The sequence below is a fragment of the Conger conger genome, chromosome 4 (genome assembly GCF_963514075.1).
Source record: "Conger conger chromosome 4, fConCon1.1, whole genome shotgun sequence".
NCBI classification, from domain to species: Eukaryota; Metazoa; Chordata; class Actinopteri; order Anguilliformes; family Congridae; genus Conger; species Conger conger.
In genome coordinates, this window is record NC_083763.1 from 35,367,534 (window position 1) to 35,390,456 (window position 22,923).

The window sequence follows — 22,923 nt, forward strand, 5'->3', positions numbered from 1 at the left end:
TTTGATGGGTGGCAAAACAAACATGAGGGGACCTCACTGCATTTCTGCATTTTGGAAATCCATATACTACACAAAATAAGGTAATGTCAGTGTCCTTTTCACAGCAAGGGTCCAGCAAACCAAATGCATAATGATGCAAATCTAAAAACTTGGAGAAATGTCAATAGAAAATCCATTGTTTACTTAAGATTTATCTGGAGGAATTATTATTGTAGTCTGTTTCGCTGCTGCATACTTCTATAAAAGTACTTGTACATATGAATGCTATTATCTGTTTTGTATAGGCTCTCTGGAACAAGAAGAGCCCTCGTACGAACTTCTCTTGTATAGCAGTATCATGTCAAAGTCTTTTTGTAAGAGACCTGTGTAAACAAACTGCCAAACAAGGAGCCCTTCCAACTGCATCGCCAAGTAAAATGTATTCTCGCCCTTGAGACGACATAATTTGGACATTGAGTCTTAACATTTCAAAGACGAGAGCCGTAGTGGTGCAACAGGCTAAGATGCAGCGGACTTGCGGTTGCAGTTGCACACCTGCCAAAAGCTGTAATAATTGGCTTGCAGCTCCAGAGCGAGGGACTTAGCAGGGTTAGTGAATCGCCACGTACAACACCACCCTGGGTGCCTCGGAATCATGGTCACGAGCATGAGGCAAGACGGCCTTTCATTTAAAATTTTAATTAAAAATACAACCTTTTAATGCATTCAGTTCTGATTATCTGCTTATACAAGTACACATATCACAATGAAATATTACATTTATGCAGTTTAAAGCATTTTTAATCAGGAAGAACCTGGTGTTAGGTTGATATTACCCTATACATTTTTTTTAGATAAACTACCTTGATATATTCTAACAATTAGGGAGAAACTAGAATTATTTTATTTCAAACCATGTATGGATTTGCTAATTATATTATTTCCATAATACCTTAATGGTCCTATCATGTGTACATACAAGGCTATGTCGCATAAATGTTTTGGTCACTTATGAGTACCACCATTTCTAGTAATCGTATACCTCGGAAAAACATCAGGCAGGATTAATAGCCGTCCATAAGCACAATTAGCACTTAAAATTATCAAAATGAAATGTTTTCTTTACACCAGTTTTTTCATCACGTGTGGGATTTCTTGTTTTCAGCTTGTGTGAGGTCCACTTTTTTGTATATATATACAAGGACTAATGGTTGTTCTCGGGACAGTAGACAGAACTAACTGAAGGAATACAGGCTTGCTATGTTAGCCCATCACTTAGCAGTCAGAGAGCATGGGCATATTCTATAAAGGTATAACATTTAACAAGGCCCTGTTAGTACCATTTAAAAATGTTGGCCTGTGGTAGTTTACTAGTGCTGTTATATTGTTCAACCCTGCATCTGATAAGAAAGCAGAGGTACAAGACATGTATCACCCTGCTGTGAATGGTTCACAGACATACCATTCACCCATCCATTATCTAACCCACTTATTCCTGGTCAGGGTCATGGGGGCTACTGGAGTGAGCTACTGGATCTGAATGAGAGGACACCCCCAGGACAGGTCGCCAATCCATGGCAGGGAACACACACTCAAACACTCTCACATAGGAGCAATTTAGACTCTCCAATTAGCATAAGCTGCATGTCTTTGGACTGTGGGAGGAACAAGGGGAGAACATGCAAACTCCATGCAAAAGGCCTCAACAGTGCTTCCCATTTGCACCACATTCCTCATCTGGCATGTCTGTATCGATATGAATCATCTCTGATTTTAAGTGTTGGTTTGATAGAACAAGATTATTACCTCTATCTGGCAAGTACAAACATGTATACAGACCTAGTTTAAATGACTAAGATTATTAGCAGTTAAAGTGAAGCAGTATATTTCCAGAAAACTCCTCCACATACATTGGCAAGCACTGACACCTCATGACATTTCCATTCTGTATGCTGACACAGAAGCAGCTTATAGAGAACCCATGTGTTTGTTCATTACTTTGGATTTAAAAGATTCACATTTACATTCAGATCACCTCTCTTCACAGAGCTTTCATTCGAAAACACGGCATACAAATGTCTGGTTGGTTCTTCCATTGAGACCTTTTGGCCCATTGACTTATAGGCTCACAAAGTTCACAGAGGCGGCACTAGCTCCACTGCGTCAATGGGGTGCAAGCACTGAAATACTCTCAAGAAGTGCAAACCCTACCTTCTGGTCCTCTTGGTTGTTCAATCGAGCACAGAAAATTATTTGAATTCAAACTAATTACTTATTTGACACAGGTCTGATGAGCAGCACAGGTCTTTACTGGGTAACACACAGGATACAAACAGCACAGGTCTTTTCTGGGTAAACATACAGGTTATGAACAGTGCTTAGACAGGTTGGTTTAGAGCCACAACCCTCAGTAACAGGGCATGTTCCTTCCTGTGCATCAGATGTCCCACATGCACCGAGTTACAAAGCTGAAAAGAAGAGAATGGAGAGTGTTCAGGTACTGTCTCTGAGCAGACAATCATTTAAATAATTTTATTCTAAAACTAGACATTCCACATAATGACTTTGAATGTCTAGTCATCTTCATGTGTGGCTTGCTTTTTGGTCCCCATATCAGAATTGTGTAACCAGAACTATTTTATTTATTAGAAATGGCTTGGCACTGAGAAACAGTAAATGGACACACATTTTGCTTCTCCTAAATCATGTCAAGCTGTTCTTTTCTATCTTAGACCACGGATACCCAGCTCCCTACCTCACGCCAGCAATAGAAAAATATTCTCTTCCAATGACTGCATGTAAGCCCTTTTGCTTTAATACACTGTCACGAACAGTTCTGTTATACAGTCAGGTCCGTATTTTATATGAGCTATATTTTATGTCCAAACATATGGGAAAACTATATACTTTTATCCTAATACATCCATCCATCCATCCATTATCTGAACCCGCTTATCCTGATCAGGGTCGCAGGGGGGCTGGAGCCTATCCCAGCATACATTGGGCGAAAGGCAGGAATACACCCTGGACAGGTCGCCAGTCCATCGCAGGGCACACGCACCATTCACTCACACACTCATGCCTACGGGCAATTTAGACTCTCCAATCGGCCTAACCTGCATGTCTTTGGACTGTGGGAGGAAACCGGAGTACCCGGAGGAAACCCACGCAGACACGGGGAGAACATGCAAACTCCGCACAGAGAGGCCCCGGCCGACGGGGATTCGAACCCAGGACCTCCTTGCTGTGAGGCGGCAGTGCCACCCACTGCACCATCCGTGCCGCCTATCCTAATACAATTAATCTATTTATTATTTTATTTTTATTGAGTAATACAATTTTTTATGAAAAATGTAGGTATAAAAATTATTGGCACCCTTAAAGATTATTTTAAATAAAACCAAAATTAAGTTAAATCTGCAGTAAAATTCTACTTATTTAACTTAATCTCACTCTTAAGGAACTGTATTGTGGCCTTCCATCACTTCCTGTAACCCTAGGGCAGGGGTCGGCAACCCTGGTCCTGGAGAGCCGCAGGGTGTGCTGGCTTTTGTCGTTACACAGGACCAGGGTTGCCGACCCCTGCCCTAGGGTATAGAAATTAGGTAACACACATGTAAAATCCCTTTGCCTTCCATCACTATGGGGAAAGTCAAAGAACTGTCAAATCAAAAGAGACAGATGGTGGTTGACCTACACAAGTCAGGTAATGGGTACAAAAAAAATACATAAAGGGTTGTAGGGTCCTCGCACGGGCCGCCAAATAACGTTGGGATTTTACTCTCTACGAAACCGGGGCGCCAATTAATGTAGTGTAGCAGTATAACTGCAAAAAGTAATCAGTCTCATGACATTACTGTCATCAGAAATATCTAACCACAAATTTAGTATTTTAATTAAGGTTGGAAGTTCTTTGAAAGACTGCTTTAACTCGACGCCAAAACAGACACCGGATTTAATAAAGTATATTTATTAAACAAACATACAAACACAGAACAGATAAACTAACGGGAAGTTAGTAGGGTAAGTTAGTAGGGTGTGTGTCAGTGTTGGGGTTAGCTGTGAGAAGAGACTACTTAGTAGTAGTTTGTAGTTTACTCTATATATGCGCGAAAGACGGCAAATCAATTCATGTACATATATATAGCTAACAAATACATTCCAATGAATGAGTCTCGGAGCAGTTGAACTGAAGCGAATGGCCAAAAAGGGTGCGTCGAAAAGTTGGGGATAAGAAAGAAGAGGAGGGATCCCGAGAACATGTCTTGCTCTTATACGGGAAAGTTTATTGCTCCCGCCATTACGGGATTGGCTGAACCGAGCTGGACGTCATGCGGGGTGCGGAACTGTCCTGTGGGACTGTGGGAAATGTGGATCCGACACGGTTAAACATACCACTAACCACAATAATCAAAAAGTTTCAAACATCTGGAACAGTTGCAACCTTGCCAGGAAGAGGACACAAGTGCACGTTGCCCCCACGCACAGTGAGGAAGATGGTGAGGGAGGCAAAGAAGAACCCAAGGACCACAGTTCAAGAACTGCAGACTTTAGTTTCATCTTGGGGTCACAAAGTCTCAAAATCAACCATAAGACGCCACCTCCGTACCAACAGGCTCTTTGAAAGGGTTGCATGAAGGAAGCCCTTACTGAGAGCAACCAACAAATTCAAGCGTCTGGAGTTTGCGAAACGTCATTGGAACTATAACTGGAACAGGGTGCTATGGTCAGATGAGACCAAAATTGAACTTTTTGGCCATGTACACCGTCGTCATGTTTGGCGTCAAAAAAGAGATGCATACAAGAAAAAGCGCAGTCCATAAGCGCAAACCTAAGGATATGAATGGTCTTTTTAGCTCATTTTCATCAAGGGTGCCAATAATTCTGGACGTGACTGTACACCAACAGTGGGAATGTGTAAATCAGAGATTTTTTAGAGTGAGACTCACAGAGAACGTGCTTTTCATCCGCAGACTGGCAGAAACCTGCAAAATAAAGCCTGTCAACCAGAAACCTGAAAAATATTGCTTTCAACAGTGTTATCAGCATTTTGGCAAGTTTGGAGACGGAGGCATGTGGAATGATCTCAGCTCTAAAACAGGTCCAGAATGACAGCAGTTGAGCAGTAAATGTTAAGTTACTGACAGGAGTATCCTGCTGTAGTTAGTGTTCACACAGACTGTGAACAATAACTACTGTTTATTCACTTCACTGTAACTCATTTATTTTTGCTCTTCCTCCCTAGCTGATTTCACTACCAAAACTAATTACATCATTCAGCAAATTATAAGAAATAGACACTTGACATTGGACAACATACACAGGCATTTTCCCAGCAATCTTTGGATATCAGAAAGGTAGAAAATACTACTTTCAAAGACAGAGATAATTACCAGATAATTTCATTCATATTGTTGGCAATACCATACTCTGCACATTTAAATAGTGAGTAAACAAGGTTTGTCGAATTGATGGTATATAATAAGCTTGTTAAGCATGTAGACACTGTTCACATGTGCCTGTCTCTCATACATTGACATACTAAAAGAGACTATTAAACAAAATAACAAACTTTTGACTTTTCTGTGTATTTTTTACTTAAACTTACTTTTGGACTTAAAATTCCACAAAAAAATTGTGCTCCACAAATTAAACAAAATGGCATGTCTAAGACTTAATGATCTGCACAGCTTACTGCAAAGTACAACCCAACTTCCCACAGGATTGTCTGTTACAGTCAGCTTCGATCTACCTGTTTACAAACCCCGACTATATATTTAAAATTCTTCATTTTCTCATGCTGTGTTCGCATTTGGTTGTGAATGTCGAGACGTTTGATCTCTGCAGTTTGGGGGAAAAGGGGCACAGCACTCTGCATCTGGTCCAGTCTCAATGTAGTTTCATGTCCTCTGTGGGAATTACACCTATGTGTAGGGTCCTTGTGCTGAGGCCAGCCAAGTTAACCTTGTTTTCTAAGTGAAATGACACAATAGAGCTGTGTAAAATTGCATTCCTGTGTTCCTCATTTACCCAGGATGATAGTGTATTTTCTGTAAGATGCACAAACATTCATAGGTATGTGTGACACATTAGCACAGGTGTGAGGGCATTCATTCCCAGTAACTTTTTTACAGCGTGGAAACTGAATAAAATAGAGCTCACCATATTTGGGAAAGGGGAAAACAAAGTCAATTCCTAAGTTCTGCTTTTCGGCAAGCTGCTCAAACTTGTCAAGGATGTGGTCCTCAAGTCTCTCAGACCTTCCTGCACAAACAATAAACTTAACTCAGTCACAGCAAAAGGAAAAGAATACACAGAACAGAAGTGATATATTATGGGGCTTGATTCATGCAAAAAATCTGATGTATGAGATGCCGAGGGCAGCTACTCGCAAACAGCAACTGATGAGCAAGCATTGGCAAATGACACAGTGCAAGCAGCACTCACTTGCCTGAACTAGCAACTCACCCTCCAAGACTAACAACTCCCAATCAAAGACTAGTCATCCCACCGTCCTAGACTAGCTACCTAGCCTGCTATGCTGGCTGCTCCCTATCCTAGGCACGCAACCTAGCCTCCTAGGTTGGCTAATCCCTAGCAAAGTGCACAGGACCCTATTGCTTTTCTAAGGATTATTTATGAGGGCCCAAGCACCAAGGGTGTGCAGGACCCTATTGTAATTTTAAGGATTATTTATTATTATTAGGACCCAAGCACCAAGGAACCTATTGTAATAGTAAGGTTTTTTTTTCCAGGTAAATATGCATTTCTGAGGTGCTTGGCATACGTGAACAAAATTTTGCACACATTAGAAGTGATGGTCATCAGGATCATGCCATGGCCTAGGGAATCCACAGCGCCCCCTATCGCGTTTGTTTTATACTATGGGCATATACTTTCACAGGGCTTAAAGCAAGAAAAAAGTCTGTGCCTGAAATGTATTGTCCACAATAAGCTGGTCTTGCTTATTGACTGAATTGAAATACTATAAATAGACGCTAATCTACTTATAAATGTTGACAAACAGACGTACAGAAGTCATAGTTTTGCATCACCATGACAAAACAATTAGGTTAATAATTAGCTAAATCTTAGACAAGTTATGCTGGTATTTTATGGAGTTACGATTAGTCAATTTCCAATTTCATAACGATTCAATGACAAACTGCACAATGTTATTTTAAACCACCAAATGCCGCTGTCCGATGTCGGATTTCTTATTTCGGATTTTTCTTTTTAATCTATAAGAATTTTTTTAATCCAACATTAGTTAAGGCGGGGCTGTTTTTTGTTAAGGCGGCCCTCCTTAACTATAAATCACTGCGGGAAACACTGAATATGCTAGATTCTGTGTTATAACTCTGCCAAGATCATCATCATAATAGCTAACTAGGACATTAAGAATTCTATCCATGTTCAGGCTTGTAGACTCATCACCATTTAAGGAAAACATTCCTTTTTTCAGCTTGTTAGATAAACATGGCTGCTGCCGTGTATAAGTTTCCTGTCACACATCATGCAGAAACAACAAGCAGCTTAACGGAGTTTCTTGCCCCAAGTGTTAAGCGGTTGCCCGTCAACTTTGCTTCCATGTTTCAGCGAATAATTTGAATTTCATGCACAGCACAAATACTGACACGGTACTGACAGTAGCTCCCTACTCATTTGATGAAAAATGCCTTACTCACACACCATTGGTAATTGAAGAATAAATGCTTGCAAGACTGAACATGATTGGATAGGAAGCATCCAGAACAAAAACAAAGACATGCATTTATACACATACATACACAACCATTTTAATACTCCTTCTAGTAGGTTCATCGCATTCACACCAAATGAATGTAATCATATACCAATAAAATAATCACAACCATATACCAATAACGGCTCACAGTCATGGCACCACCAACTGGCAACAGGAAATGTGGGTTATATAATTATATTGAGCGTGGGAGTTGTATCACCTCGTTTCAATTTGAATAAGATGGGCCAGAATTTGCACTGAGCAAAACTCACATATTAATGAGTAAAAATTAAGAAATTGCAGTGAAAGATCCCTAGATCATATTAGTGGTTATCACACGTCCTGTGGGTAATTTTCACTTCTTGGTCGCGTCTGGTTCTCCATCCCCTTTATATTTTGTGGTAGGAAAAGGCGAGTTCGCCATTATGTTATGTCATATTATGTTATAATCTGACTTGGTAGTACACCCCCTGGAAAAGTCACTAAATCTCATTACAAAGTTATATCATATCACCAAGTTGGTAACTCACTCACAGCAGAAGTGAGCAGAACACACAGAACTCAATCAGTCTGTACCAGGGTATTTCGGGCAGGTGGGAATTTAAAGTGGAATTGCACTGTAAAATGAACATGTGCTTGTAAGCGAGTAGATGTCCTCCTGATTAAAATGCGTTAGTTCTACCTGTAGCTAGTGCAGAGATGTAGCCCCAAACAACTGTGCATGTACCACGTACCTGCTTTACTAAGGACTAATGGTTTACAGATAGGCTTCCACATGTTTCAAGAACTGGTTCATATGATGTGTTGTCTGACCACGTCGGACAGTGTAGTTCCAATGTTTTCCAAAATAGCTAAACTCGAAGGTGGGGCGAGATGCTGTCCATCTTCTAAACTGTCCATAAATTCAAATTACATGGCCAACTGTAGGTCTTCAAAAATGAGGAAGGGTAGAGGTATTCATTATTATGAGGTACAGTCATAGCAGGAGTGAGCAGAACACACACATAAATCAGATTGAACTGGATACTAACAGAGCTCAGACAGACTGAAAAATGATTTAGTGGAATCTGGAATCTGAAAAACACATCCAAAAAAGATTTTTTAGGAACCTAAAAGAAAATATTTACACGGCAAATCTGGAGTTACTGTACAAATGATATGCAATAAAAGTACCTTCTAATTTAATGTTTATTTGAGGAAACAGGTGTTGCTTGGATCACTAATGTCCTCAATGAGCTTCAGCAACAGGGAGACTTGATGTTAAGTTTTAATAAAGCGAATGGCCTCATTGAGCTTGTAAACATACCGTACAGTTTAATGGAGATCTTCCCACGTTTCTGGTAGTACAAGATGGAATATGAGTTGTAATCCGTCTCTCCAATGACGACATCAATGTCATTTTTCTTATTTCCTTGACGACAAGAGATTACATTATGGTATGACAGAGCATATTCCCATAACATTCATAGCATTTGCTTTAAGTTCTTAGAATGTTACAGTAGAATGTTTTGATGGCAATTTTCTTAGAGCTTTTAGGGTAGAGGACATAGTTACAGTACACTTTTTAAAAGAATGTCTAAGATAGTATACATTCTGACTGCAACATTTTTGCAACATTGATGATGGCTGGTTACAAAACGGTTCTGAAGAATGTTTCAGTAACATCAAACATTAAAAAAAAAATGTATGAATACAATCTAAGTTGGCTTTGCTTTAATCACAAGGATGTCAGAAGTTCATGGTACAAGGACACAGTCAAAGCAAAAAGTAACCATCATGGAGTCCTCCTTACTCTCTCCTATCTCCTCCTAATTAAACCAACATATTTTTTCTGGTGGTGACAGTCATATGAACAGTGTAGATGCTGCTAAAGATAAGTATTCTTGCCCCCGCTCCCCTGAAACATAACTCTCTCGTATAAAAATGTAGTTTTCTTTCCATGCTGACTACAACCAGAGACTGTTGTTCCAATAATACATCTGCCTAATTTGTGAACTTGGCTGTCACCACCTTGAATTTCACTCGTCTCAAAACACTGAAAAGCTACAGCGTGCAATGCGTAATATCCATATCTACATCTACCAATCTACAAATATTTACATCAGTATAGATGTAGTTAGCCTACACAGAAGTTGCCATCATTGAGTTGCAGGTTGGCAATTGTTTTTTTCTTGAATCCATCAAACTTTGACAACGTGCCTACTTTTTCTGCAGGTGCGTCTTCTCTACAGATCCACTTTTGTGTTTTAAGGCATTTTAATTTGCTTCACTGTAGGCTACTAACTGCATATAAGACCATTTAAATTGATCTCAGAAGAAATTGATAAGAGCGAGTGCTAAATCAAACTGAATGAATGAATACCTGGAATATACAATGTTGCATTAAAGGCTATTGTGGCTGATGCATTTATAACAGGTGGGGCATGTTGGAACACCCCGGATGCGCTAGTTGTACTCACGATACTGTGGATATTGTCACTGAATTGTAAGCGGCTGGCCAAGTTTGTAGCATATTCCCTAAAGTAGTATCTATTTGTGTTCCATACTGATTCAAGTGAAACAATTGAGATTTTGCAATTATTTTGTTTTTTTATAAATTTATTTAAGATTTTCCATTTTTCTCCCAATTTGGTAGCCAATCTTCAAGCCGTCTCATGACCGTGATTCCGAGGCGCTTGGGGTGCTGTTGTGCACAGCGATCCGCTAACCCTGCCAAGTCCCTCCCTCTAGAGCAGTGAGCCAATTATTCCACTCCATGAGAGCCAGCTTTTGGCAGGACTGAGAATCGAATCCTGGTCCTCGGTGTGCAACTGCAAAGAACCGCAAGTCCGCTGCATCTTAGCCTGTTGCGCCACCACGGTTCCCATCACAGTGCACTTTTCAATCACTATGGTAACACGACATACCATACTCAAAAGGGAATATGGTTCTGGACAAAAAGTGATCACATTACCTCATCCCTTGTTGGTCAAATTGATTACAATGAACTGATTGTATCAAATGTCCATGGTCTCTAAAAACAGACTGAAACAGTAGTATTGTTAAGGAATGTGTTACACTTACGACTTTTGAGTAGAAAGCGACCACTGGTCTTGGTGGAAAGATACTTCTGCCTAATTTCCCAACACTGCATATTACTGTGTGCAAGAGAGAGAGAGAGATAAAGAGAAAGAGAGTTATGTGGCACATTCGCTACCAAAATAGGGCTCATTCCCTACGTATAGGGATTCGCTACACTGATGAGGCACATTCGCTACATATAGGGCACACTGGCTCCCTTTGTTAAGAAAAGGGCACATCTGCTACCTAATACTTACTACACTGCTCAAAGAAATTAAGGGAACACTTAAGGGACAGATCTTGATGAACGATTTATTCAAGTTTACTGATGTACATTGTATAATTTGTTGAGAAAAAAATGACGTAAAATGCCAATGCCTTCCTCATCCAGGAACTGCCTCATCTGTGAAGAGAACAGGGCGCCAATGGTGGACCTGCCAATTCTGGTGGCCGTCATGCCACCCTCATTGAGTCTGTTTCTGACAGGTTGGTCAGAAACATGCACACCAGTAGCCTGCTGGAGGTCATTTTGTAGGGCTCTGGCAGTGCTCCTCCTGTTCCTTCTCGCACAATGGAGCACATAGGAGCAACCCTGCTGCTGGGTTGATGCCCTTCTACGGCCCTATCCAGCTCTCCTTGTGTAACGGCCAGTCTCCTGGTATCTCCTCCATGCTCTTGAGACTGTGCTGGGAGAAACAGCAAACCTTCTTGCGACCACACATATGGATGCACCATCCTGGAGGAGCTGGACTACCTACCTACTCATGCTACTCAGTATTGACAAGGACACTAGCAGAACACAAAACTAGAGAGGAATCATCATAATTCAACTGTATAATTGGATATTCATGTACTTTTATTAATCCGGTTTTCTGTTTAAAACCATTCTTTCTACAAACCGGTGTCAACCAGCAGCAGATGGGTTCCCCTACTGAGTCATTTCATTTCATTTTCATTTTAGTCATTTGGCAGACGCTTTTAATCCAAAGCGATTTACAAGTGCATAGGTTCTACCATAAGTCAGAGCATCACATCCAGAAACTAGCAAAATACACAGGAAATGCTGTTCTAAACATAGTTGTCATCAGAAGTTTTTTTTTTTTTTTGGGGGGGGGGGGGGGTTAGACAAGAATAGGGATATCAGAAAGGAGGGGCAGGGGAAATCAGGAGGGAGGACTAAGGTAGAGTTTGAAAAGGTGGGTTTTGAGTCTGTGTCGAAATAGGGGGAGGGATTCTGCTGTTCTGACAGTGGTAGGCAGGTCACTCCACCACTGAGGAACCAGAACGGAAACCAGGCGTGAACATGCAGCTCGACCGCCAGGTGCACGTAGAGAGGGAACCGTAAGGCGACCAGAGCTGGCAGACCGGAGTCAGGTTCTGCTCAAGGTTTCTTCCTGTTGCCAGGGAGTTTTTCCTTGCCACTGTTGCCCTAGGCATACTCTTGTGGCCCACATTCTCTGTAAAGCTGCTTTGTGACTTTTGTAAAAAGCACTATATAAATAAAAATTGAATTGAATTGAATCAGTCAGGAAGGATAAGGAGAAAGAAATTGTCTGTGGCAACCACATGCAAAACCATTAGCTTTTGGGGGGTTGTCTTGCTTTTGCATCTCCATTACATCTGTTGTCACTTTCATTTGCACCAAAGCAGGTGAAAGTGATTCACAATCACTTGTGCATCTTAAATGGACAGATTGACATCCCTGAAGTTTAACTTACTTGGTGTTACACTGTGATGATTAAGTGTTCCCTTAATTTTTTTGAGCAGTGTACTTTTGAGCAGTGTCCAGTATAATGGCTTGGTTTTCTCAGCTTATGATCAAGGCAGAGTCTTACCATTTAACATACACCATCAGAGTCCGACTAATGGTAAAATATAGCAAGGTGACCTCTATGTCCAACCCAACCAACATTTAAAACGGGGATGAGAGGTCACCCCCATGCGATTTATTTTTTATCTTCTATGCAGCAATGAAAGCATAGTTATTCAGAACGCATCCTCCTTTTATCAGACAGCTGAAGTGCACTGAAATAAAGGGTGCTTTACAGATGTGTACCCCCCTGCTATTTTAGATTTTAGATTATTTGATGATCTGGGGTCTTTTTATTTATCTTAGTGGATACAGGGGGGAAAGTGGAATAGTTCTGAGACTTGTCACTATGGTCTCCTGCATGCTGTAGGGACAATAGGACTACAAGTCCCTGCATTCCACAGAACATTCAACTACAACACCCATGATGCAAGATAACAGCCAGCTGCAACTTCCTGTTGTACTGTAATTCCATACTGTGCTAAGGACGGGTGTAGTTGGCATTCCAGTTATAAAAGGGTGAAACATACGCCACTCTCTCTTCTTCCTCAAACATTCTTCCTAAAACACTCCTCTGCAAACCCGCGTCCTGAAATTAACAAACTTTCCCTGGACCAGCGTCTCGCATAGAGCACTGGGAAGGCCGCAAGACTGAGCAACACATGCTCGCACAGGCCTAGTAATGTTGCAACTATGGGCATATATAGCTAGCTTAAACTCAGCCGTAACTCCTGTGATTGAATGTAGAGATGCTCCGATTCCATTTTTTCCTTCCCGATACCAATTGCGACACCTGAACTTGTGTATCTGCCGATACCGAGTACTGATCCGATACCTGTGCATTAATTTAAAAAAATGAAGGACTTAATTAGCCAAATTGCAGTGTAGCATCACAGTTGCAGAAATCTGTAGTTAATCTCTGTGTCATTTATTTTTAAATGCATCAGTTAAAATGATAATTCTTTATGTTTTCATCCCTCTTCCCTATGGCTTCTGCCTGATAGACTTAATTGGCATGAAATCTGTTAATGTTCTACAGCGTAGTGGAAAGCTGCGTTTAGTTTGCCGGTAGTTTGAATTTGCATGTCAACGAATTAACAGGGATCTTTGTTTATAAACCAACAGCTTCATAAATCCTTTGATTACTATAATACTGTAGCATTAAATTCCCTGTGGTGCTTGCATTTTAAATCCCCTGAAATTGCCAGATTGCTTCCTAGAAGCTTGTTGATTATTCATTCATTCATTATCCTAACCCGCTTATCCTGAACAGGGTCGCAGGAGCCTATCCCAGCATACGTTGGGCGAAAGGAATACACCCTGGACAGGTCGCCAGTCCATCGCAGGGCGCACACACACCAATCACTCACACACTCATACCTACGGGCAATTTAGACTCTCCAATCAGCCTAACCTGCATGTCTTTGGACTGTGGGAGGAAACCGGAGTACCCGGAGGAAACCCATGCAGACACGGGGAGAACATGCAAACTCCGCACAGAGAGGCCCCGGCCAACGGGGATTCGAACCCAGGACCTCCTTGCTGTGAGGCGGCAGTGCTACCCACTGCACCATCCGTGCCGCCAGCTTGTCGATTATAATATAATAAACCTTTATTATTATTGATTAATTTGTCCTCTGCATTTGACCCATCCTAGTCAAATGCTACTTGAATATAGGATTGTTTAGGTGATTGTTTGAAAAGGCCTAATTTCAAATCAGAGGACAACAAATGACTTCAACAAAATCAAGGTTCCATAACTATTGGCACCCCTGGTTTAGTACTTTGTGCATCCACCTCTCGCAAGGATAACAGCATGGAGTCTGTAATGCTTGAAGGTTAAGGAACACATTTTGGATGGATTTTGGACCATTCCTCTATGTAGATCCTTCCTTGAAAGATCCTTCACATTATTGGGTTTGAGTTTATCAACTACCCCACAGGTTTTCAGTTGGATTGATGTCTGGTGCGTGAGATGGCCACTGCAGAACAATCCTTTTGTTGTCACAGAACCATTTTTTGTGTGGTTTTTGTGGTATGCTTTGGGTCATTGTCTTAATGGAAAGTCCACACCTACAGCCAAGTCTCAGTCTTGTGGTAGAGGCAACCAAATTGTCAGACAAAATTACCTGATACTTTGTGTAATCCATTATACTGTTGATTTTGACCAGTGCCCCTGGACCTTTGGAATTAAAGACTTAACTCCCGAAACATCAGTAACCCACCATATTTCACCGTGGGTATGATGCTCATCTCCTTTTATGCATCTATGCTTCAATGCCAAACATGCCGATGCTGTTTCTGGCCAGAACGTTCAATTTGGTCTCATCAAGACGGTTGCTGTGCTCAGTCTTGCCATGGTGTATGACTTCAGACATTAAACTGTCTTCAGCACCCTCACTTTGGAAGCAGAGTTTGGCTGTTCCTCACCCAATTTTAACCCTCCTACACAGCTGTTTCTGTTTCAGTTAATGATTGTGTTTCAACCAACATATTAAATTGATAATCATTAGCTCCTGTTCGGTATAATTTGTTAATCACACACCGGACTATATGCCTACAAAATCCCTGACTTTGTGCAAGTGTACCTAGAAGAATTGATGCTGGTTTGAAGGCAAAGGGTGGTAACACCAAATATTTTTATATTTTTATATCTTTCTTCTGTTCACTCAATTAGCATTTTGTTAATTGATCAAAATGAACTATTAACATTTCTATTTTTGAAAGCATTCTTACTTTTTTCAGAATTTTTTCCACACCTGCCTAAAACTTTTGCACAGTACTGTATAACAGGAGAGGCTTGTGGGTCAGTGATGTTTTGGGACCGCTGTTTAAGAATTGCAGAGATTGGTTGCGTCTTGGGGTCACCAAATCCCAAAAAGAACCATAAAATGACACCTCCATACCAACAAATTATTAGAAAGGGTTGCTCAAAGACAGTTCTTACTGAGAACAATAAACAAAACCAAGCATCGTCAGTTTACCAAACCTCAGTGGAGTTATGGCTGGAAGAGAGTGCTATGGTTAGATGAGACCAAAATTGAATGTTCAGACCAACATGTTTGGTGGCAAAATGGAATGCATTCAAAGAGAAACACCTCATACCTACTGTCAAATATGGCGGTGGGACATGGGTGTTTGAGATGTATTGCTGCCAGCGGTCCAGGGGCACTATTTAAGAATGTACATCAAAAAACAAAGTACCAGGAAATACTGACAGATAATCTGGTTGCCTCTGCTAGGAAACTGAGATTTGCTCATGGATGGATTGTCCAGGAGGAGAAAGACTCCAAACATACATCAAAATCCACACAGAAATGGTGAGAAACCAGGAGACACACTCACACACGCATGGATGCAGACACATGTACGTGCACACACACACACGGATGGTGTTGCTGTTTATGTAAGAGAAAATCTTAGTGTGCAAGAGATTCCAGAAATTGACCAACACATGCCTAGTGAGGATATTTGGATTAAGTTTATTTGGGAGTGTGTTACCGAGTGTGTTACCGACCACCAGCTTCAGATAGTAGTGTAAATATAATGCTCTTTAAAAATATAAAAGAAGCTTGCCAGGGAGGCGAGACAATTATCATGGGAGACTTCAATTACCTACATATTAACTGGAATTTGGTGACTGGACAAGGAAAAAGGAGGAATTTTGGGATGTTGTAAATGACCTTTTTTTGAAACAGTATGTCAGTCAGCCTACAAGAGGGCAATCGATTTTAGATGAGGTAATATATAATGATTCAGACAGAATTTGCAGGATAGAGGCAAGTAAGTTTTGATGTATTTTGGCAAATTAAGAGGGGTTCCTCCAAGTCCAGGATTTTTATTTTTATTTTAGGCAGGCCAACTTTAAAAAGATGCGATCAAATTTAAGTAATGTAGACTGGGAGCAAGTTCTTGATTGCAGGACTGTGAATGACAAGTGGAGCATGTTCAAAGGATTATACTTGATGCAGTGTAAATTTATTCCTAAAGTGCAAAAATGTAAATTGAGAAAATCTCCACAGTGGATGAATACAGCTATACGTAAGTTTTGCGAAGTTGCGAGTTTGCGAAAAAAATAATAAACTTTGTCAGATATATAAAAATGACAGCACTAAGAGTAATAAAGCTGAATATTGTAATATGCGGAATAAGGTTAAAAAAGAACTAAGGTAAGCCGAAAGGCAAATTGCAGATGATGCTAAATGCAATCCAAAACGCTTCTTTCAATACTGCAGTAGGAAAAGGAAAATTAAAGAGGAGGTCAAATATATTGGATAAATTACATAAACTAAAGACAAATAAGGCAGTAGGCCCAGATGGCATATTCCCAAGGGTACTCAAAGAGTTAAGTGAGATCATTTCTAAACCACCGGCAAGTATTTTTAGACAGTCCTTAGAAACTGGAGAAATACCGGATGACTGGAAACAAGGTAATACAATACTAATATATAAGAAAGGGGACCGTACCGATCTAGGAAACTACAGGCCTGTCAGTCTAAATTGTATCACATGTAAAATACTGGAAATTATTAATGAACCTTTTGGCATTCTTTGAGGAAGCTACCAAGTGTTTTGATGATAGCAGGGCTTATGATATTGTATACCTAGATTTCCAAAAAGCATTTCATAAGGTACCACATGACTAACTCATTATCAAAATGAGGACGGTAAGAATTGTAGGAGCTATTTCGAAATGGGTTCGGCATTGGCTATGGGAAAGGACACAAAGAGTAGTAGTAAGACGGGCCTTATCCGAGTGGGGTACTATGGGAAGTGGAGTCCCACAGGGATTGGTTCTGGGGCCACTGCTCTTCCTCATTTACATAAATGACCCAGACATGGGCAATAAAGTAAATTAGTTAAATTTGCAGATGATAAAAAAACTCTGAGGTTTAGCTAATAGTACAGACTCTACTAAAATAATCCAGGAAGATTTAAGCAGAATCTAGAAGTGGGCGGAAAACTGGCAAATTAAATTAAATACAACTAAATGTAAACTGCTACCTGTGGGAAATAAAAATATAAAGCAGGATTACTTTCAGGCTCTAGTCAATGTGCAGTAGCAGAAGGCTAATAGGATGTTAGGATACATAGCCAGGAGTATTGTATTGGAAGTTATACTCACCTTATACAATACTCTTGTTAGACCACAGTACTCTTTGCAGTCCTGGGACCGCACTATAAGAAGGACATAGAGGCACTAGAAAAGGTTCAGAGAAGGGCAAACAGATTGATTCCATGTATAAAAGATAAGAGTTATGAGGATAGACTTAATCTCTTTAAGCTTAGTAAAAGGAGGCTAAGGGGGATTTGATTGAGGCTTTTCAATTCATTAAATGGATTAAGAAAGTGAAGTATAGGGGATTCTTCAGGTTGAGTTCGGTTAGCAGAACAAGAGGACACAATGTGTGGAATAGTCAATGTGGTCAATGTGTGGAATAGCTTGCCAACGCATGTAGTGGAGGCAGTAACACTGGGGGTTTTCAAGACCAGTCTTGATACGGTGTTAGATTTTACTTCGCTTTTAGGCAATTTAGGCAGTAGGTACACTTAGGGGTAGGAAAAGGCAAGCATTGCTGGGCTGATCGGCCTTATGTTATGTTAATGATCATGTTAATGAATTCATTTTTAGCTCTTAAAATGGTGAAGTAGGTGAATTGAAATAAGCCGGCTTATTGTAACGTTAACCTTCGGTGGTGGTTGGTAGCCTAGCTGGGTGACTGTACTGTAGCGTTTGTCAAACGTCACCCGATAGCAAGGTATGGGGCAGTTTAGTTCCAACATTACTTATTTTGAAACGTACCAATAATCCATGAGAGTCCAGTGTATTGAATGAGGTATGTTGCCTCTGTGACAGATTGCTGTGAGAGTTCAGGTTAGTGATCCGAGCATCTGGACAGGAGTGTGGTTGGTCACAAGTGTTATTTGTGACTTGTGGTATGTTATTTGAGTGATTTTTATCTGTATTTTTAAATTATGTAACAAACTGTGATGGATGTGTTGCTGAAGAGTATAGTGCTTTAAAAGTAAGTGACAGCAACGGGAATAGCCAAAAGTGTTCCTTGTACAACTGTTCATGCACATATGTCACTATATAGATGGTTCCTTTTTTAAATTTGAGTTAAGATTAACAAGATAAAGATTTAATAGAGATTTACCTGCATAACAGTGCAAAATTGTAGTAGTTGTGCCTCAGGTGAAAATCTTGGTTTCAATGTACTGCAAATCGCAATGTAGTACAGGGGCTTGTTTAAACACCATTTCTCGGTTACGCCACGCCCACTTCCGAGTATCAGTGACAAATGCGTAACAAAGTTAACACTTTTGATAGGCCAGTTCCTCCCCCTTAGATCATGAAAAATGACTGCCAGCTACTATTTTCCTCACTTCTCTCTTGTGCATGTCAAAAAGGTAGAACAGAAATGGCCACCAACGGGGAAAACGCAGAGAGAACGAAAGTTTGGCTCAATTATTTGGCTCTTATAATACACTTCAATTAATGTAATATTTGTTCCTACCTTCAAAAATAAATCACAGATAAGCAACAAATCAGCTAGCTGGCATTGTTATATCTAAGTCACATCCATTTGTATTCAAAATGCATTGGTGGCAAACTAAATGGAATATTCCTTTAAAATCGTTCAACAGTAACAGTTTGCTGCTAACATACCGTATATCCTCAAATTGTGTCCAGGATTCTATTTGAAGCCGGGCCTCGGATAATAGCCAGGGGCGTGGTCGATTGGGACAAATAAAGGCCGGCCCCCAAATACAAGCCGGGGTAATATTGCCAGTAGGGATATCAGTCCATGAGCACTAGAAGACATTGTTTCAATTTAACTCAATGAAATAAAAGAGCTCTTCTTAATATTTTATATTGTTGGTTGGCTTAATACTGTTGCCAATGAAAAGTCGTTGTCCTACACCATGGGTCTCCAACACGTTGCTCTCAAGCTACCAGTCGCTCCCTTCTGAGTAGCTTGCCAAAGGCTGAAGCAGTATACATTTAAACACAATTATTGTAATTTTCAACAGGCCTATTTTCAAATCAAGGGTCAAGTATTGCTTTTGCTAGTTGCTAGTTATCTGCTAATGAAACTAGTGAGCTTCAGTTTAGTTCTAGCACATAATCAAATGCATTTACATTACCAGCAAGCATAGCAATGAAAGAAAAATAACAATCGTGAAGATAACATTCACAGATAGTATTCACAGTTCAGCAATTCAAGAATAACATTCAGCCGTAGTAAATGCATTCGAGCTTAAATTCAAGTTCAAGTTACACTGTAGTCGGTGCAATCAACCTATGCTAACAGCTGACCACGTTGTGCAGTCCATCCGTGTATTGAGTGAATGAGTCCACCCTTACCGCGATATATCTCAAAAGAAAAATAATTTCGTTCGTAGTCGAGATAATGATGATGGCATCTAGCAGTCCTACCACAACTTTTATTTGAACAGTGTGTGTGTCCTTCTCCGGAATGCAGATGAAGCTGGGAGATGCCAACGATTGTCCGTGGTTCTTCTCCTACTGGGAATAGGGAGGACAACCGAAAAATGTATTTCCGGAAATCAACATGAATATTATGATTATTATCTCAGTTTAACCTTAAATTAACGTGTGGTGGACAATAATTCTGCTTAGGTTGAATTTTATAAAATGACCAGCATTTTACCAGCATTCCATCAATGTTAAATGCTGGACCCCGACGGCACCGAAAAACAGCCAGATTTCACTGCCATTCCATTCTTTACGTACATGGAGCTCGAAAATGGTGACACAACAATAGCTTTTGCTGGTTTACTTCACGCGCTCATACATGGCAGTTGGTGGCAGTTCGAACTGTCAAAAGTGTGACTGTAGCCAGGTCAATATTTTTGCTGGGTACTCGGTATGTCCAGCCTTATAAGTCCAAAGTCCCTGGTTACTTTTTCATAGTTTCAGTGGATTTTGACAATAGACATGTCAGACTTGTTAACACTCTCGAGCCTGCGTCAAAGTTTAGGTAGCAAATAACAGTGCTGTATCCTTCTGACGTCATTTACATAGCTACAGAACTGTCCGATCACGCCGAATCACTGATAGAAACAAGATGAATTAATGACGATTCAGAAAATGTATAACTTTTAAAGATTTAAATAAATCCTATGGTGGGACTTTTGCCATTTATGGACGGTACGACAGAAAATTCCGGTGCCGTCAAACTTAATCGAATGCTTTTATTTATATCGTTCTAATGACCAAGTGCCGTTAAAAAGCAAATTGTATGGCTTTGTGCTATTCGCGTATGCTAGCTACATCATGCTAACATCGTACAGGGACCAGTAAAGGCTTAGAACACACTAGCACTTAGTTATTGTAAGTTTGATCACCTCTACTGTAAAGTAAAAAAGTGGACAAATTACGTTTTCTGTGAGAAATCTATTGGCGAGCTCACGTGCACACACAGCGGTCTACATTCTAAAGCTCCACTTTGCCCTCCCTACTGGGAAAGGCTCGCCATCTTCTCTCGTTGAGCACAACGCGGCTTCAGCAATTCTAGGCTACTCAACGATTCTTCAGTCAAACAAACAATATCGTAATTCAAATAAAACACGGTCTACCTCTATAGACGGAACTGTATCGTGAAACACTTCCAAAAATGGAAAATAAAGGTTTACAACAATCAGGTTCTTTTCAGGTCTTAACTTTTTGTTGCTCACTGGTTCGACTTCAATGGCGTCTTTCTTTTTTACCAAAGATCTCGTCAGTTTTTGAATTCACGCGAACATTACAGCCATTCTGATTGGCTGGGACAATTGCACTTTGTTAAAGTGACAGGATATCTATTTTAACATGGTAACGTCCAGGTTGAACTAATAAAAATGAAATATTTATTTTAATCCTATTTATCTGACGGAATTAACTTTGCAGTCAATATAATGAAATTTGTTCAGATGTATTTTATTATTATTAGTTCAAGTATGTATTTATTTAACCTATTTTCACCTAGGTTACAAAGGCGTGTCTGTTAAGACTGACGCTATGACTTACCAAACGGTGTTCCTGATTAGCCTACAATAATTGATTTCGGAATGGATACAGGAAGTGTTGAACAGTGTTGGCCCACTTTAAGTGTAGCCTTTTACTTTATTTCTAAGAATAAAATTCTACAACAGAAGCCTAATAAGAAATAAAGGCCTGCCTTGAATACAAGCCTGCCCCAAATAAAAGCCTGTGCTTTGTGCAGCCTAATAAAATAAAATAAAATAAAATAAAAGACCCCGGCCACAATTTGAGGATTTACGGTGGTTTAGCGTGAACATTCGCTATCTTGAACGCACCTCTGGTAGGACTATAGTCACTGGGTGTTCCTGACCAAACATTATCAGCCCCAACAAAATATAGCTAAATGTTTATTCAACCCTTGTGTATTCTTAACATTCTGTATACTCCCCTTGTCCTCAAGGACAGGGTTTCACCCGCCTTCACTAAGCCCATAAAATAAAGCAGCTTAATTCAATTTTAACCCACAAATGTGATCTAATTCGCTACAACATGGAATGGAAAATGGCTATTGTTTTTAATATCTTAGCTAGATGCAACATGTTACATATAGCTAAGCAGTATTTAGCCTATTTAGTTGAAAAAAATATTAGCGTAGGCCTATCTATCGCTAGATTAAAAATGACACTGCATGCTTGCCTTCTGGCTTCACTATCCCGATAGCCTGTATGTTGTGATATATTATTGTGAAATTACGTGTTATGTTTTTGGTTATTGTTATTCAGCTTGGTAGCTAGCTTATAAATAAGGAGCTGACCCATAATATAATTTAGTTTCCATCTAAACGTCCTTTTTGGAAAACTCCCTAGACATACAGTGGTGTGGAAAAGTGTTTGCCCCCTTCCTGATTTCTTATTTTTTTGCATGTTTGTCACTCTTCACGTTTCAGATCATCAAACAAATTTAAATATTAGTCAGACAACACAAGTAAACACAAAATGCAGTTTTTAAATGAAGGTTTTCATTATTAAGGGAGAAAAAAAATCCAAACCTACATGGCCCTGTCTGAAAAAGTGATTGCACCCTAAACCTAATAACTGGTTGGGCCACCCTTAGCAGCAACAACTGCAATCAAGCGTTTGCGATAACTTGCAATGAGTCTTATAGCGCTGTGGAGGAATTTTGGCCTACTCATCTTTGCAGAATTGTTGTAATTCAGCCACATTGGAGGGTTTTCGAGCATGAACCGCCTTTTTAAGGTCATGCCACAGCATCTCAATAGGATTCAGGTCAGGACTTTGACTAGGCCACTCCAGAGTCTTCATTTTGTTTTTCTTCAGC

The 22,923-nt window shown here is 40.1% G+C and overlaps 1 protein-coding gene across 1 annotated transcript in view; it reads right to left on the reverse strand.

The window, feature by feature from the left end:
* Positions 1–2,267: 2,267 nt before the first annotated feature.
* Positions 2,268–22,923, reverse strand: part of c8g (complement component 8, gamma polypeptide) — a 36,785-nt gene continuing 16,129 nt past the window's right edge. The window contains exons 3-7 of the mRNA XM_061237530.1: positions 10,790–10,863; positions 9,033–9,137; positions 6,142–6,243; positions 4,929–4,964; positions 2,268–2,447 (exon numbers count right to left, since the gene is read on the reverse strand). Of these exons, the coding sequence (XP_061093514.1) occupies positions 2,440–2,447; positions 4,929–4,964; positions 6,142–6,243; positions 9,033–9,137; positions 10,790–10,863 (325 nt within the window). The 3' untranslated portion in view covers positions 2,268–2,439. The remainder of the gene's footprint in view (positions 2,448–4,928; positions 4,965–6,141; positions 6,244–9,032; positions 9,138–10,789; positions 10,864–22,923) is intronic.